The sequence below is a fragment of the Corvus brachyrhynchos genome, unplaced genomic scaffold (genome assembly GCF_000691975.1).
Source record: "Corvus brachyrhynchos isolate BGI_N302 unplaced genomic scaffold, ASM69197v1 scaffold115, whole genome shotgun sequence".
In the NCBI taxonomy this organism is placed as follows: Eukaryota; Metazoa; Chordata; class Aves; order Passeriformes; family Corvidae; genus Corvus; species Corvus brachyrhynchos.
Genome location: NW_008239553.1, coordinates 8,910,414 through 8,926,566, shown reverse-complemented (window position 1 = coordinate 8,926,566; position 16,153 = coordinate 8,910,414). Strand labels below are relative to the sequence as shown.

Genomic DNA, 16,153 nt, shown 5'->3' with positions numbered 1-16,153 from the left:
TTTGTTTTGTGTTTTAGAAGAGGGAAGGAAAGGGCAGTGCGGGGGAACAGGGGTGAGGAGGTGCCTGCCTGGAGCGAGGGCGCAGGAAGGACACGCGGGGCGGACACGGCTTGTTCCGAAGGCGGCCGCCCGCGCGTGTCCCCCGTGGTGACACGAACACAGCCCCAGCGCCCCGTGTCATTCACACGCACGATCTCAAACATGGGACACGCCGGACCCACCCAGAGAAGGAAGCACCTGCTCTCTCGGGGGACTGCTAGACCTGTCTACCATTTCAATGAGGTTTTATGTCATTTAGTGTCCTGGATGCTACACATCCAAAGGGGTGGGGGGAAGACACTGTATACATGCATGAATTTACCAAGGGTGTTTAAATACCTGCATTTCTTTTTTTTTTTTTTTTCTTATATATAATTATATACATATTTGTTCTTTTTAAAAAATTAAGTTGGTATGTTTCTACTCCCGGAAAGAAACGTCCCAATTCCTCTGAGTCATGATGAAGTCTGCAAAACGGGGAGGCTGGGAAGGGGGCTGCTGCAAGGCCATGCCCCATTCATCACCTGGGAGGTCGCATGGAAAGGAGAGGACAACCTGAGAGAGGAGGTGGAAGAAATGCGGACTCCCATACACACAGCTCCTGGGCGCTGCTGAGGGATGAGGAGGAGGAAGGTGTTACCTGCCTGCAGCAGGAAATAAAAGAGTTTGCTGCCCTCTCAGGTTGCAGCCCTTCCTACTGTCCCAGTTCAAGAGAGCCCCAGAACAAACTGAGGCCTTCCACAGGCAAAGCAGTACTACTTACAAGATGGAAAAGAAACCTAAAACTTCTCATATTGATCAGGAATGTTGGGTTGAAGGGGGAAAAATATATGTAAAGAGGATAGGTAGGTCAAAATTATTTTTTCAGGCTTTATGTTAAACAAATAACTTATCTTAATTACAGGTATCTTGCTGTGCCTATGCTAACACCCACACAAACCAGTAAGAGGGATCATGAACCATTAAGAAGGATAGACTCAAATTTATTACCTCCTCCAACAAACCTCCTCGCTTCCCAGGCAGTTACCATTCATTATTTCTCTACCTGGCCCAATGGACAGCCTGTGGTGAAACATGTTCACAAGGTGCAAATGCAATGCATTTATGCTCTCTTTGTTCTGTAAACTAGGGGTTTTAGGAATATTTCCTACTGCCAGCAATAGGAAGTTAGCAGGGAAGAATTAGTTGGATCAGTCTTAAATCATAAAGAGCAACACTATCTCCTCACCCCTCTCAGCAACAAACTTGTGGCACCAGCGTCTCCTTTACTGGGCTTCTACTACTCAATTCAAAACATCAAAGCCTTGAACAAGCAGCTCATGATTTTGCCATTTAAGAAAAAAATAGTTGCTTAGAGAACCGCAAGAAGCAAGAGGCTCAATAGAACATATTTTAAAACAAACTCCTTCCAATTCATTCTTCAATTACAGCTCACCATCTCCAAGTCCTATATCTACTTTCCCAAAACCTTTTGGTACTGTATCCTTCACAGGTATTGGCCAAATGGTGTTCCTCAGACCAAGACCATCTCTACTTCTACTCTATTTTCCTAAGTCTTCTACATATACTATTCTAAATTTATTTTAAACTACACAACTATTCTCCAACTGATCTACTTGCCCAATACTTTTCTTGCCATCATTCTGATCAGATTTTACCTCTGGTTTCCTGTATACAGCCATGATCTCAAGTAAAATCCATTCCAGGAAACAAAACCCACTCTGATCAGCTTAAAAATCAGATTTGCTTCACACAACTTATTTCCAAGGAGCTTTGTTTCATATGTCTATGCCAGCTTTGCTGGTTGTTGCCCTTTACCTTCGTGGTAATTTCATTCTCACCACTGGCTCTTCTGTATCATCTCTGACCTTTTTGTCACTATCTCAAAGTTTAAATTATAAAATGGTATAAAATTGCACAAGGAAGTACTATAAAGAACCCTCAAACCATTATCAACAGTACCGAAATATACCTGGGTTCAAGGGACTGCTATTTTTCCTGAGTGTCTTTTGGCCCCAGTACAGCAAGAAATTTCCTGTATACTAGGACATATGTTCACAGTCTGAAAGTGGAGGAACTGGTCACCTCAAAAGCAAGCTTGACCCACGCTAACTCCCATCACAGATCCAACATGACTGTCATCACACATTCCACTCATGGCATCTCCAGCTCACCTTTTCACTCAGAGAAACTGCCAAAAATTTCCTCTCTGGTTTCCAACTTGCCTTCCTTTGCAAAACCTGTCTGTGCAAGAGAAGCTGCTCATGGGACCAAGCACACCAGCTGATTCAGCACAATACAGTGCAGAGACAGGACTAGAAAATAACCCCTTTAGAGTTTCAGTACAAGACCATGGAAGTAAAGGTTAGCAAGGACACCTGAAACATGATTAGGCAGATTTCAATTACAGGCAGAAGTAGCTGGAAAGCTCTCCAAGAGTTCCCTATACTGCCATGTCCTGAAGCACTCAGTAGTGATCAGGCAGCAAACCTGGGGATCACAGAGAGATCTGGGGAGAGACAGAACTGCAGATTATTCAGCCCTAGAGTTACTCACGAGAAACAGGTTGTCCTATGCCAGCCTGGCCAGACCAGTAGAAAGAAAGGCTGCACTGCAGATCTGCAGTCACAGAAAGACAGAGAAGCCAACAGACCACATTTCCAAGTGCCACAGGATTTCAGACAGAAGCAGCCAGAACAGTAAAATGAAAGAAAACTGCTTCCACCCTGTAACCTGTGCAACCAAATGATGCAGTCTGGCTGCCTCTGACTGACTTCCACAGATGCTAGCGGTCTGTCTCCCACCAAAGGCTTGTTGCTTGCATTAGGTTTATGAACTGGGATTACACTGCTCTGCCTTAAAATAAATGCAAGACAGACTGGAGATGGAAGAAATAAAACATTTTGTGTATTTGCCCCTGTTGTTGAAAGGAGTGGGAGTAAGGGGGAAGGTGCTGAAGAATTTCATTGGTTTAATTTTTTTTTTCTTAGCTTATATCATTGACCTAAAAACATCACTGGACAATTTTAAGCCACAACAGACACAAGTTAGCATGGGTTTAGAGAAGCTCGACAGGGCAAGAAGAATATTGCACATAAAAATGCAAGAAGAGAAGATTTTCTGTTTCTCAGACCAGAAATTCATGAAAAGCAAAGAGGCTGGAGAAATGGTCTCATTTGAAAATATCTCATTTGAAGTTCTTAGGAAATAATTTTCTGAGGGGATTTGAAACAGCTTTACAAAAGGCAAGAGAATCCCAGCCTTCTTGGGATGTAAATATCCTGTTTTCCTGTAAAGGCAAGGAGAATTCATTTTCCTGTCACAGAGAAATGAACAAATGACACAGATGACCCGTGGCACCAAAGATCTCTCAAATTCAGAGTCACACTGTAAGAGATGGAAACCAGCTTTTTCATGTCACTTCTCCACAAATAAATCATAACATCAAAGTCAATATCCAACTCCTAATCATGCAAGGTGGCTGAAACAAACTTTAGTATTGTATCTAATTTCAATTTTTAAAATGTCTGCAGAAAACCCGGTCTGAAGTATCAATGTAACATCAAATTCCAGATTAAAAATACTACTAATGAATTCATAAAGTAATCTCCAAAGCAGGGCCCAAGGCATACAGAGCCTTTCCCTGGAGGTGAATGCAGATAAAATACAGTGTGGGGACTGTCTTGACACAAGAGGAAAGCAGACAGGGTTGTCATAACAACAGCAGGATTACTACAGGGAACAAAACTAAGGCAGGAAAAGCAAGAACAGCAAGACAAGATCTAAGCAAAGAACAGTTCATTAATTGCACAGACACTCCAGCCTGTCTCCCTGTTGGGGGTTTATAATACAGATTGTTTCTCGCTGGGATATGGCAAAGGGATTGACAGTTTTTTTAAAGGACAAAGATAACAGCCACAAATGTGGCATAGAACAACAGTCAAGAGAAATAAATTAATAAATAAACCCATTAAAAGTCTGATTCTTGATTCTCATGAAGTCTCGGAGAGGAAGGGATTGGCTTCACATGGACTCCTTTGCTTTTAGTCAGCAGTTCAGAATTTGGATAAACTGGATTTTCTTTGTCTTTTTAGGTGTCAAACATCCTGACCTCCTGGCTATGAAGAAATTTCAAGGCAATTTCTCCAAACTCCTCTTTCAAGACTTTGTTTAGAGACAGGAAGTTGAAGACCATTGGGAAACAAATGCTAAAACTGTGGCCAGCACATTGCTAAGAATTGGAACAAGTCAGTTGTTGGAGCCTGAGGAAATCAATTTATAAAGGTATCCCCACCAGCCCTAGACCAGCTGATGGTAGGTAGCATTGGTCTGAAGCTCTCTCTGTGGTCCTCTCTTGTGATTACTTCTGTGTATTCACAAACACCTGAAAGCCACCCCTCTTAGAGTTTTTTGTCCATGCGTCGTTCCACAGCTTGCAGCAATAGCTCCGAGTACTGTTCCAACAAAGCTAGTGTCTGCTCATCTCCTAAGCTCTTGGGACTCGGTAGATTGGCACCACATCCCTCATTCAGTGGGCTACTGTTATCTTGTGGCTTCACCGGTGCCTCCTTATCTTTTGGAAGCTCTTCTGCATCCTTCAGAGAGTCCAATTCTTTCTTCATTGAGGAGAATGTCTCTGTCAGGAGGCCTGCTATTTTATCTTTGTCAGTAGAAGATTCTGTATCATTTAATACCTGAAAACAAAGAGGGGGGGAAAAAAAAAAAAGAATGCATTGGGGTTTAGGTAGAGCACCAAGTAAGCCATTTTAGCCCTTTAGGGAAGTGATGCCATAAAGACTTGCAGACCAAGTCTACTTTTCTTCAAAATTTGAGATTGCCTATTTAGACATATTAGCAGGATATGCATCCAATAGTCCTAGCTGCAAAAAATCCAAAGGCATTACTCCAATAGGACAGATATGGGAAGCACATTTTTGGGTAGTGTTCCCCTTATAGTGGGCTTAAGGAGGTACTATGTCTCCCAGCTGCAGCACAGGGCCACAGTCTCCAAATGCAGCTGGTCCCAGGAACAGAGCAAGGTCAGAGAGCTGATGCAAGTGCTGTGGCCAGAGCTGCAGAGGACCATGTGGCAGATGCTCACCATCAAAGTCTCACACTCATTACAGGAGACTTGGCAGATCAGTGCTAAGCAAAGAAACAAAGAGCTGTTATATTGCTCTGCATGTAACTGGTCTGGTCGTGACAGGGACAGGCGAATAGCTGCATGTTCCTATCACAGCTGGATTCCCATCGTATCCCACATTTGCTAATCCTTTTCCCAGGCATCAAAGACAAAGAACACATGAGGATAATAAAACTCAAAGCTCCTATAATATTTCATATTCCTGAAATACTGTATAACCATTAATTAATTCCCTAATACCCCTTTGAAAAAGAGCATAGTATTATCTTCAGTTTACAGATAGGCTAAACAGACTGAAAACTTAATTGATTTGCTCAGAGTACCATAGCAAACCATTGGAAAATCCAAAAGCTGGAAATCAGGAGCTCCTGCATCCCTGGTTCAAGTTGAAGATGCGGTCAAGTGGGCAGCCAGGCAGCATGTGTCACTGAACACACAGTCAAGAGAACACCTTGAGGCAGCAAGCACTCACATTCTGTGTAAGATGTCTGTGGGCTGTACCAGAGCCCGTGTGTGAGGTCACTCACCCTGCGGTAAAGGTGAAGGGCTCTGCGCATGCTGTCCTGGAGCTCGGATACCACGTGCTCACACTGCTCTATGCTGATGCCTGATTCTGGATGGGAGGAAAACATAAAAGCTCAGGTTAATGCACAGACACTCCACTATCTGCAACCTCATAGTTTCATAAGGAAACAGGTTTTTCAGTGCGTATCTGAAAGATCACATGCACACAACTTCTCATTCAATCTTCAGAACTGGTTTGAGCAAATCATTAAATAGGCACATTCTGCATGAGCTTTTCTTCAGACTAACTAGACATGCCGCTTACTTCAAACACCCCTATTTTTCCAGTCTTTAGACTCTCCAAAGTCAGCAATGTTTTTCCTCAAATTGCACATTTTTGTTACAGTCACAGAGAGTCACAGACTACCCATGTGATTTCCAATTACAATTAAAGCCATGTTTGTATGAGGGCTTCCAGTGGCAAGAGGGACTCATCCAAGGGGCCTCTAATTTAGCTTCCACCTAGTGAGAAATCTACAAGCGCCCCCTCATGCATCCTTCTGCACAGTGGACAACTAAAGCACAGAGGATGATGGATTATACTGAATTATTGCAGTGTTCTCTAGCAAGGACTAAGGTCCAGAGGAGTGGTGAGAAGCAAACTCAATCACAACAGAATTGCACTGCTGAGCAACCCATGACACACACTGCTGATACACCATAATTCAAAAATGAAAAATAAGAACAAGCAACTGAGGGACAGCATCTTCTGCCTGTCCCCACCAGATATTATCTCCAAAACATGAGTTGAAGGCCTGCAATCTTTTATACAATAAACACTTTCATGAGTTAGACATAAACCATGAACAAAGACATAGACACACAAACACAATCTTCAATTTGCAAAGGCCTGGACAAAGGCCATTCAACTTCTTTTAGTTACCCAAACCCATTTGACTTCTTTTAGTTACCCAAACCCAATACTTTGTCACATTAGCACTGTAATTTCTGCAATTCTAAGAAAACCATCTTTGAGCAGATTGGAGAGGACCTGAGCTAATTTTACGAATACATCTAGATGATCTATAAACAAATACAGCTTGAAAAACATCTCTTTATACATAAACAAAAACATCTACAAAGAACAAAGGGGTAAGAACAAATCCTTCCATCTGCATTCTTTGATCCTACATCACCCATGGAGTCCGAGCACAGCGGGCTTCAGTGCAATCCAAGATTCTTGCCTTCTGCCCCCCTCCTTTCCTCTTTATGTTTGAAACCCAGCTGTTTCTTATCATGATCATTTCTGGATTTCTCCTCTGATCATTGTTTTTATGCTGGTCTCCAGGTCTGGGAAGTGCCAGTCAGGAGAAAGGTCACAAAACCTAATATAAATGCTTAAGTAACAGGCATTTTCTGCCTCTCGGGTGTGCAGAGCAGAGCTCTTCAGAAACTAGCAGAGAATATTAAACACAGCAACAGTATTAAGCACATCTACAGCATATTAACTGTAGATGTCAAAATGCTTTAACAAGAACAATTAAGTCTCCTTATTTGCAGCCACTACACAAGCAGGAAACAGAAGGACAGAAAAATTAAGTGGAAACCCAAAGTAACAGTGCAAGTCAGAATCAGAATGAGTCTCTATCAACCCTATAGCTTTAATCTAAACTGCCACATTGTGATTTCCAGAAGCCACAGTAAGTTGTTCACAGTGATGGCCAACTTGGATCTAAACAGCTTTGCCAGCATCTACCACTAAAAATTTGGGAAATGTGGTCTGCAAGAAGCTTAAGGCTGACAGCTGCCTACTGAGAAAAAAACATTGGGGATCCACAGTGCTACATCATTCTAACTCACTAAAGGATGCTGTTAAATATTCTGTCAGGGTGTGCTATGTCTTGGGAGCCATTAAAAAAATAAAATCAATACTGAAAAAAATCTTGCTCTTTCTCTGTGCTACCTGTGTTAATTCTGCAAACTGACCAAAAACCATTTGCTATGTAGCCTGATTCCCAAATCTAGAAGAGAAAACTCAGCCTAAAGAGTACAGACAACTACAATTTTGCTGTAGAATGTGATTCCACAGCTTCAGGCTGCATCTGGTGCTGGAAGAAACCTCAGCCCTGTAGGGGGAGTGTCTGAAAATTTCAGATGCACTCACTGTTCCTCAGAGCAGCTACAGTATGGTAACTGCAGGTCCCTTAGCCAAAACATCACATTCCCTGTTTTACATAACAGTGCTTCAATCTTAAGGTGTTTGATCCCTCTAGAAATGCAAAAAGAAAAATAACAATGCATCAAAACTAGATTATCCTTCTACAATGCTTTGGTGCAGAAATATTGTGCTTCCCCATTCCAATGAATGGTGCAGCAGCCTGGCACCACAGAAGGTAATTGATCACAGGATTACAGAGCTATCCCTTCCCAGATATGAGTAAGAACAACATAACAAAGGAAGTAGAAAACTGTATAGCCCCTGAATGTACAAGGTATCAGTGCAGTGGTTAACATACAGCTTTCTAATGCACAACTCAGAAAGGTGTATTTCCTTTCAGATTGTGACTCAAAAGAAAAACCTCAGCAGATTATGTGGGACTAAACAGTCTCTTCTCTGCCACTGGAGGTTTTCCTGCCTTGGAGGGCAGGATTTTTGCTTCAATTTGAACTTGCCTGCTAGTTTTCATTTGACTGAAGTACCTTAAACTGAGGCCTGTAACAAATCTTAGAGCTGTTTTCAGCAGATGGAAGTTTTTCAGCTTGTACCTTTTTCTCCAAACTAGAGATAATTCAAAAATTAACCCACATTTTTTTGGTTCAAACCCTGCACATGCACTGCATACTCAGTTTGCAGACATGTCCTCAAAGCAGGGTGATAACATCACAAAGACCTGCTTGCTCTCATAGGCAACTACAGCAAGGAGCTCACCTCCATCAAGCCTTACCTCAGGGGAGAAAATCGTATGCAAACCCTTCTGGACCCTGTACACTTGCATATTAACAAAGGAAAGTTTGAGCTGCCTGGCATAACTTCACTGTCAGTATTATCTGTGCTTGCTTGGTTCTGCTAGCACATGTTTGCCTGCACCTTTATTTGCTGGCCAAACATGCTCTGAGAGGAGTGTGGGGGATGTGACCTACACACTCAGGGGTGTGTAGGGGATTCCCAGCATGTCAGCTTTTAGCATTGACCACAAAGAAGTTTGACCCCCTAGAGGTAATTGTACAGCTAAATCACTAAAAAAACCGTGCTGAGGTCTACAAAACATTCAGCTAAGAAGGACTGTCAGACATAAGACCCAGAGGAAATGGAAACTGAAGATGGAGAAAAAGATGTTAGATTGAAGAAGTTGTCTCACCATTGAGGGGATGGTTTATGGAACGAGACAGGCGCAGACAGGACGAGACAGGCCAGAAGCTGGACGTAAAGAAATGTGATGGGATCGTGAGGCGGTTCACAAAGACAGGAGACAGAAGGGGGAAGATAAGAGATGGGTATCCATGCACACCTGAGACCTGTGCCAAGGCAGTTACAGATGTAGGAGACCTCGGCCTGATGGGGTCTAGTGGGCAAAGTCCAGGCTGGCTGTCTAGCACACAGGCGATGCCGGTGATCTGCTCCCTGCCCCTGGGCAGTGTGCTCTCAGGAGACCTTAGGGGCTGGCCCTCTGACACCTCCCTCAGTTTTAGACTAGCGACCCCTGGCTCATCCTGGCAATCTGTCCTTGAGACTGGATAATCCACTGGGCTCTCCTTAGCAACTCCTGTTGGGATCTCTCTACCAGGAACCAGAGACCCAGCAGTTTGATTCTCCCTCTTGGAGGCTCGGACCTCAGGAAAAGAGGGTTTCTTTTTAGAGGCCCCAGCAGGTGACTGTGGAGACTGCGGCTCAAGCAGGGCTTTTGTTTTGGTAGTGGGTGAGAAGGAGGCCAGTGTGGGTCTATCAGGCAATGGCTTGGGAATGTCAAGAATCAGATGTGCTCGGTTTGATGATGCCAACTTGCTGTGGAAGGACTTGGGAGATGAGCAGTTTACAACTGGCTGGAGTGCAGGTTTCACTGGAACATTTTCTTTCACTGGTAGCTTAATCTTCTCAGCATCTGGTGTGGAACTAAATTGTGTCTTCTCTGTCACTGGAGGACTAGTCCTCCCATCAGTCAACATTTCAGTGGAGCAACCAAGGTACAGATTTTCCCCTACAGATACGCTCCTTGACATCTTAGCCCGGAAACTGGTTGTGGGGTTCATGTAGGACTTTGGTTTTGCGGCCCTGACATCTTTGGCCAGCAGAGCACCAGATCCATCCATCTTCAACATACTGGCTGATAACACCCTGCAATTGTTAGGTCTGGGATCCTTCTCAACCACCAAAAGAGTCTGAGGATGCTGCTTGGCAGAGGATATCACTCCAGGACCCTTATCTGTGAAAATTAAACAGACAAACATACCAAAAATAGACAAGAGCCTGTGAATTTAGGAGTGAATTCCTAAATCAGAATTGAATGTGGCTCAGCTCAGCCCTGTGAGATGTGTACAAACATAACCACTCGTTCAGGTTAGTAGCACCAAGCCCCAACATCTTTCTTTTTTTCCCATCCCTCATCCTGCTCACACACTGCTGCTTTCCTCATGAGACAGATTTGTTCTCAAAGTGTATGGTCAGAAGACCTTGGACCACTGTGACTCTTAAGAGAGAGGCCAGAGGAAGCAGGCAAAAACTTATATATGCTGTTGTGGTGATCAGGTGGGGTTTTTTGGTTTTTTAAAAAAACTTATTAATGGTTAGTAGGTTGATTGTTTCAAAAATAGAGTTACTTCACATGGAAGACAATGGATACAGTAAAATCCCTGTTACTGTCTTTTCCTTCCCTCTTTCTCTCCTCCTCACCCTGGGGAGCTTCAGTCTTAGCTTGGAGCAACCACCCACAGCAAGAGAGAATTTCTTTGCAAATACATCATTTCACCCTTGCCAGTGCTCCCCCCACAGCTGCCAAACAAGTATCAGGGACTGATAATTAGAATACCAGTATCTGCATTACAAATCAAAAATATTAAATTATATTTTAAATTAATACGGTTATAAATATTTTCCCTTGACAGGCTAGGAGTTAGAAGACATGTCAAGCCTGTAGCTCAGAATGCAGAAAGACAAGCTTAATTTAATTCCTCCACTCAAATGTCCATTTCATTCTCAGGTTCATACCATTACTCCAACCTGTGTCCTTACCCTCATGCACGAGGTCATGCACTGACTGTGCCTTTCTCATGACTGCATTCACAGGCCCTTCTGGAAAGGAGGCAATAACCCGTCCAGGAGCCATACCAACTCTGCTGGCCTCCAAAGCTGATCTGCGTTTCTTCTGCACATAAATAGCTCGATTTGAATTTACACTCTCCAGGAGCTGGCTGTTCTCCAATGCATCACCAGGATGGCTGCTGTCATTTTTCAACAGGTTTGGTGTAAACTGACTGGTCTGGGTTGGTGGCTCAATGGGCTTTGAATCCAGTGTCAGATTTGATGAAGAGAGTGACAGTCGTCTAAAGAACACAATAAAGAAATCCCAGTTAAAACAAGTAAGTGTCTTCCCCTGGATAGACAGGAACATGCATTAAGTTTCTCTGGAACAAAGAGCCCCTCCCTGTCTGGACTTTCTTGAGTCAAAAATGCCCTAAGCTGTTACCACTTAATTCTACTCAACCCTGCAAGCTCTGGTCTTCAGGCATTTGACTATAGGCTGCGCAATCACAGATACCATTGGGTTGCTGTTTCCAGGAAGGACACTATAAAAAGTGAAGACAAAAGAGAAGGAAAAATTTCAGGCATAGGAAAGACTAGGCAAAGTCAGGTCAGGTCTTTTCTCTCAGCTCACCTTACTAAAATTTAAATCTCTTCAATTCTAAGATAACCCTAAGAGGAAGTAAATACACTTTCCTAACATTATGAAAGCATAATGACTTGGAAAGCTGGTCAGTATCTTTAAGAGGAAAACCTAATTTCCTCTTCCTCTCCACTTCAGATAAACACAGTGGGCTTACTTCAGAAAGGAGGCAACTTTTAATCTGTCATGTTTAAACATCTGAACAGATTAAAAGCCCAGAGGTTTTCATAACCAAACAACTACTTTCCTTGTAACATCTCTAAAGCACCAGTGACTTCCCTCACTCAGCACTGCAACTCTCCAGAAGCTTACACAACAGCTAACCACTGGCTTTCTTCCCAAAAATACAGTCTCAACATGAGACAGACTAAGAGGCGCTCCTGACAGCAGCAACAGCAGCTGAATACAGTAATAACAAACAAATTTCCCTAACATGCTGAATCTGGATACAGCTGGTGAACCTTAGAAGATGTATTTGAATCTGCTTAGTCCTACGTAATGAAATTCATTCGAGCTGAGATTTTAGGTAGTCATTTTAGAGGAATACAGGAGTACTTTTTGTTTTAAAGACTTATGAACCCAAATCAATAAAACCATTGACCTCATTATTTTTTAATTTGTTTTGTTGGGTTGTTTTTTTTTTTTTTAAATAACAAGGAAAACAGCTGGCAGAGGCCTTTTGGGGTGCTTTAGGGTTGAGGGGGTTTTGGAAGAGTAATATCCCTATGGGGCTTTGTGTGAGACACCAGAACACCCTGTGAAGGCATGGGATCAAGAAACAAAGCTGAGTAAGAAAGGACTGTAAAACAAAGGAAAAGTTGACAAATCTACTTTCATTGTCCAAGCTGAATGAAATGCAAAAGAATAAACAGAGCATAAACAGTGAAGAGTAAATCAGGTTATTAGTAATTCCTCCAACTTAATCAACCAAGGCATTAATCATGAAACAATTAAGCACATTGTTGAAAGAGGAAAAAGAACAAAACAATAGTGTTACATCAGGAAGAAATAGAACAGCTAAAGTGACCCAGGATAGCTTGTCCAAATCACAAGAGTCTGCAAGCAGCCTGCCAGGTGCTGTGCTAACACTTCACTGTGCCTAGGCACACCAAGGCCAGAAGTTTTCTCAACTATTTTCACCCAGGACCTAGCATAAGACCGAATCATATTAGCATAAATAGACAGACAGAAACACTCAAAACAAGCAGAGCCATACCTGAGAGCCGGGGACTGGGAAAGAAAGCGAGAGGAAATGCTGAGGTTTTCGGTTCTTTCCAGATTCCTACATGAGCCACCTAAAAATTTTGGTTAAAGGAGAAAGAAAAATGAGCAGTTTATTTACAGAACATTCTCACACATAGCTTTTCTTATCGTAGAGACTATAAAGTGTTCCCTCATATCCAAAGGGATTTTTTTAAGCTAAAGCCACAGAGAATGAAATAATTATATTTCCTTTGCCTTTAGTGTTCTACTTCGATTACTCTGCCTTAAGCTGCTACTCTCCCTAAGGGTACGCCTCCTCCTTTTTTGCTTCCCTTTGTGTCCTATCCTGCCTGTAGGACTGAGAGGCACTGGCATCAAGCAGAAAACAAACCAATCAAAGAGGAAAAAAAATAAAACGAAAAAAGGAACCCAAACAACTCACATAGATATTGCTGCCTTCAACCATTTTAAATTCTAAAAAGATATGCTTTTTTCTGGAGTTGGTCGATAAAGACAAACCAGCTCCTTTGCCACTCTGATGTCTCCTCTTATTCTCTCTCTCCACCCAGCATTTCAGCCTTTTCTTTTGTGACATTGGCTATGCCTTGATGCACCACTAGAGGCCACTGCGTGTCACCTATGGGGGGGGTGAACTCGCAGTCAATACCTTCCTTCACAACAGGAAAAGCCAGTCCGGGAAAAACGTAACAGCTCTTCAGGATTCCAAACTGACACAGAGGCCAATCTCGTCACAAACGTACACACAGACCGATGAAGTTAACAGATGTCACTCTTCTTTAGGCCTCTTACGCTGTTTTCCATTTTTGTCCCCCTGCCCATTTACACACATCCACGAAAGCCTAGCAGAACTTGTAGCCTGGTTTGGCTTATACAGGGGAAAAATCAGGACTGACCTTACACAGTCTCCCCACTGAACATAGAGAAGTACCTTTTCCATCACAGTTGCTCAGGGTCCCAAAATGCTCCTTGAGGAACTTTTCCTGATCAGGTATCTGAGGAATTTCTCCCTCCGGCATGCTAGTACCCACATCCTCTTCTCCTTCTTCTCCATCCAGGTCTGAGACACCATCTACACTTAGAGGTTCAGTGCCTTCAGAATCTGGGAAAAGACAAAAAACCCGCAGTGTTGTAAAAACTTAATGAGAGTAACATTAGCAAAGTTCAAAAAAACCAAAAAATCAACCAAGATGCTAAATTGAACCTAGAATGTTAAAAGTTAATCAGCATTACATGCAATAATTCTCTAATCTACCATATCCCACTAACAGCATAGGCTATGGCATAATCAGTACTAAACCTGCTTCCTTGGCTAGCAAGGTAAGAGAAAGCCAAAGGTGCACAAGGAAAGAAGTAAAGGACATCAATTCCTGCTTCACTGAGGTGTCTGTTCAAATGCTCCAGTACCAGTGTGATTAATAGGAGTGTGACCTCAGGCCAGCTCATGGAGAGCTCACACATAAATACATTTATAAAGTCTTTGCATCTTACCTTCATTTGGATGGTCTGGGCTGGACAGACGACTGCTGCTGTAATCTACAGAGCAGGCACTGTCTGGGCTGTGTTTATCTGGACACCCATTACTGTGATAACCTCTGCAGAGCTTCCCATGGGGCAGTGCTTTTACCTGGAACTCACTACAAGAGAGACAGGAAGATACAGCACTAGAAGAGAGATTTTTTTACATGTAAAGAAGCACATTTTAACTGTTACAAGGCCTTACCTGTGTCAGTAACACCTTTTATTATAAATGTAAGGCTTTAAAGAGAAAAAGAAGTTTATTTCTCTCATCATAATACAGTATATTTTTTGCATTTCATTAAGCTTGGACAGTGAAGTCCCAAGGGGACTGTCTTGATTTTCTGGGTGTTGTCAGTTCCCATGATTACCAGGCACCAGCACCACACTGCCCTGGCTTGATTTCCAGCACAGGTGAGGAACAAATGTACAGGTTTACATAATGAAAAAGGGACTAAAACCACGCCTATACCTGCAGGAGAGAAACCCTAGTTTGCCATAGATTTAAGCTCTAATACACTTTTTTCCCATGTTCATAACCTGCTTCTTTGGGCAAATTCTGTGATGCAAAATATACAAGATTCTGGCTTTGAGAAAGACTAATTTAGTGAAGAACATCATACAAAAATACAATCTTGCATGACAGGGTTACTGATTTCTGTTGTGATCTCATGAATCTTATTTTGTCAAATGTCACCAGCACTGTTCTTTTGCCTGATGCCTAAGGACTTCAGTTTTCCACTTTTTGAAATACTTTGGTTTCCAATGTACTCCAAGGCAAGGTAGGATGCAGAAGACAATCAACAGAACTGAATAGCAACTACCCCTGGCAGCGCCCAAACTCTGCCACGTGTCCAGTCTGTATCCAACATCGCCAGAGGGCCTCCCTTTCTTACGTGATGGAGCAGCACATGGGTCTACTCTGTCCAAATGTTATCACAAAATTAAAAATGAAAAATAAAGATAAACTAGGCAAAACCTAGCAGCCTCAACTGCAAAATCTTGGCATGCACTCTTGCATAAAAGTCTGTCTAAAGCTATCAGCCCCACTCTCTAAAACATAACAGGAGAAGAGAAAGGAAATTAAACAGCTACTAGCATCAGGTTAAGAGGGAAATGAAAGAATAAAATTCAGGGAAGGGGAAAAAATGGAGCACAGAAAAATTAAATTATATAGAATTAAAACAGAAGAAACAGCAGAGGAATAAAAAAAGGTTTCCACTGTCTCCAGTGTCCTTTCCAATTCCTTCTGTACCATGCAAGTCATTCTATTTCCCATAAAAGAGTAATCACACACTACATTTGCTAAATTCTTGCCCAGTTTTCATAAGTAAGCATCCTGTCATTTCTCCTGGGTAGGCATTTCACAGCCACATATGTGTCACTGTCAGTGAGTTTTCCAGCTTCCAAGTTTTCCCTTGCTATTTTCAACCCAGATAAGAGAGAAAGCAAAAAGACTGCTCCCAAGTTGTTTATTCAACAAAAAAAAAAAAAAAAAAAAAATTAAAGAGAACGTGCTAATGTGCAGTTTCCTCAGAGGAAAATTATTTTAATGGTGCCTTCTTAGTTTCATATTCCTCTAGCATCCATCTGACATAAAACTCACAACTAAACATGCCTGACATCAATCAGGCAGTAAGTCAATTCAAAGTTACCACACAAGCTGCAAGAAAATCAGAACAGAAACATCTGAGCCATGCACAGCAGAGAGATTATTTTTAACCTGCTAGAGTCTGTGGGATGGATTTCATCTTGCTCAGGATAGATTACACATTCCTCACTCTCAGAAGGTTCCAGTTCCTGAGAGAAAATCCCCTCTTCACAAGACACAAGCCCCAGCCATACAGCT

The 16,153-nt window shown here is 42.4% G+C and overlaps 1 protein-coding gene across 1 annotated transcript in view; it reads right to left on the bottom strand.

Annotated features, from left to right (window-relative positions):
* Window positions 1-387: 387 nt before the first annotated feature.
* MAPKBP1 (mitogen-activated protein kinase binding protein 1) overlaps window positions 388-16,153 on the bottom strand; it is a 102,273-nt gene continuing 86,507 nt past the window's right edge. Inside the window, 7 exon segments of the mRNA XM_008639466.2 lie at window positions 388-4,733; window positions 5,710-5,795; window positions 9,046-10,107; window positions 10,914-11,224; window positions 12,782-12,860; window positions 13,718-13,888; window positions 14,278-14,423. Coding sequence (XP_008637688.1) covers window positions 4,440-4,733; window positions 5,710-5,795; window positions 9,046-10,107; window positions 10,914-11,224; window positions 12,782-12,860; window positions 13,718-13,888; window positions 14,278-14,423 — 2,149 coding nt within the window. The 3' untranslated portion in view covers window positions 388-4,439.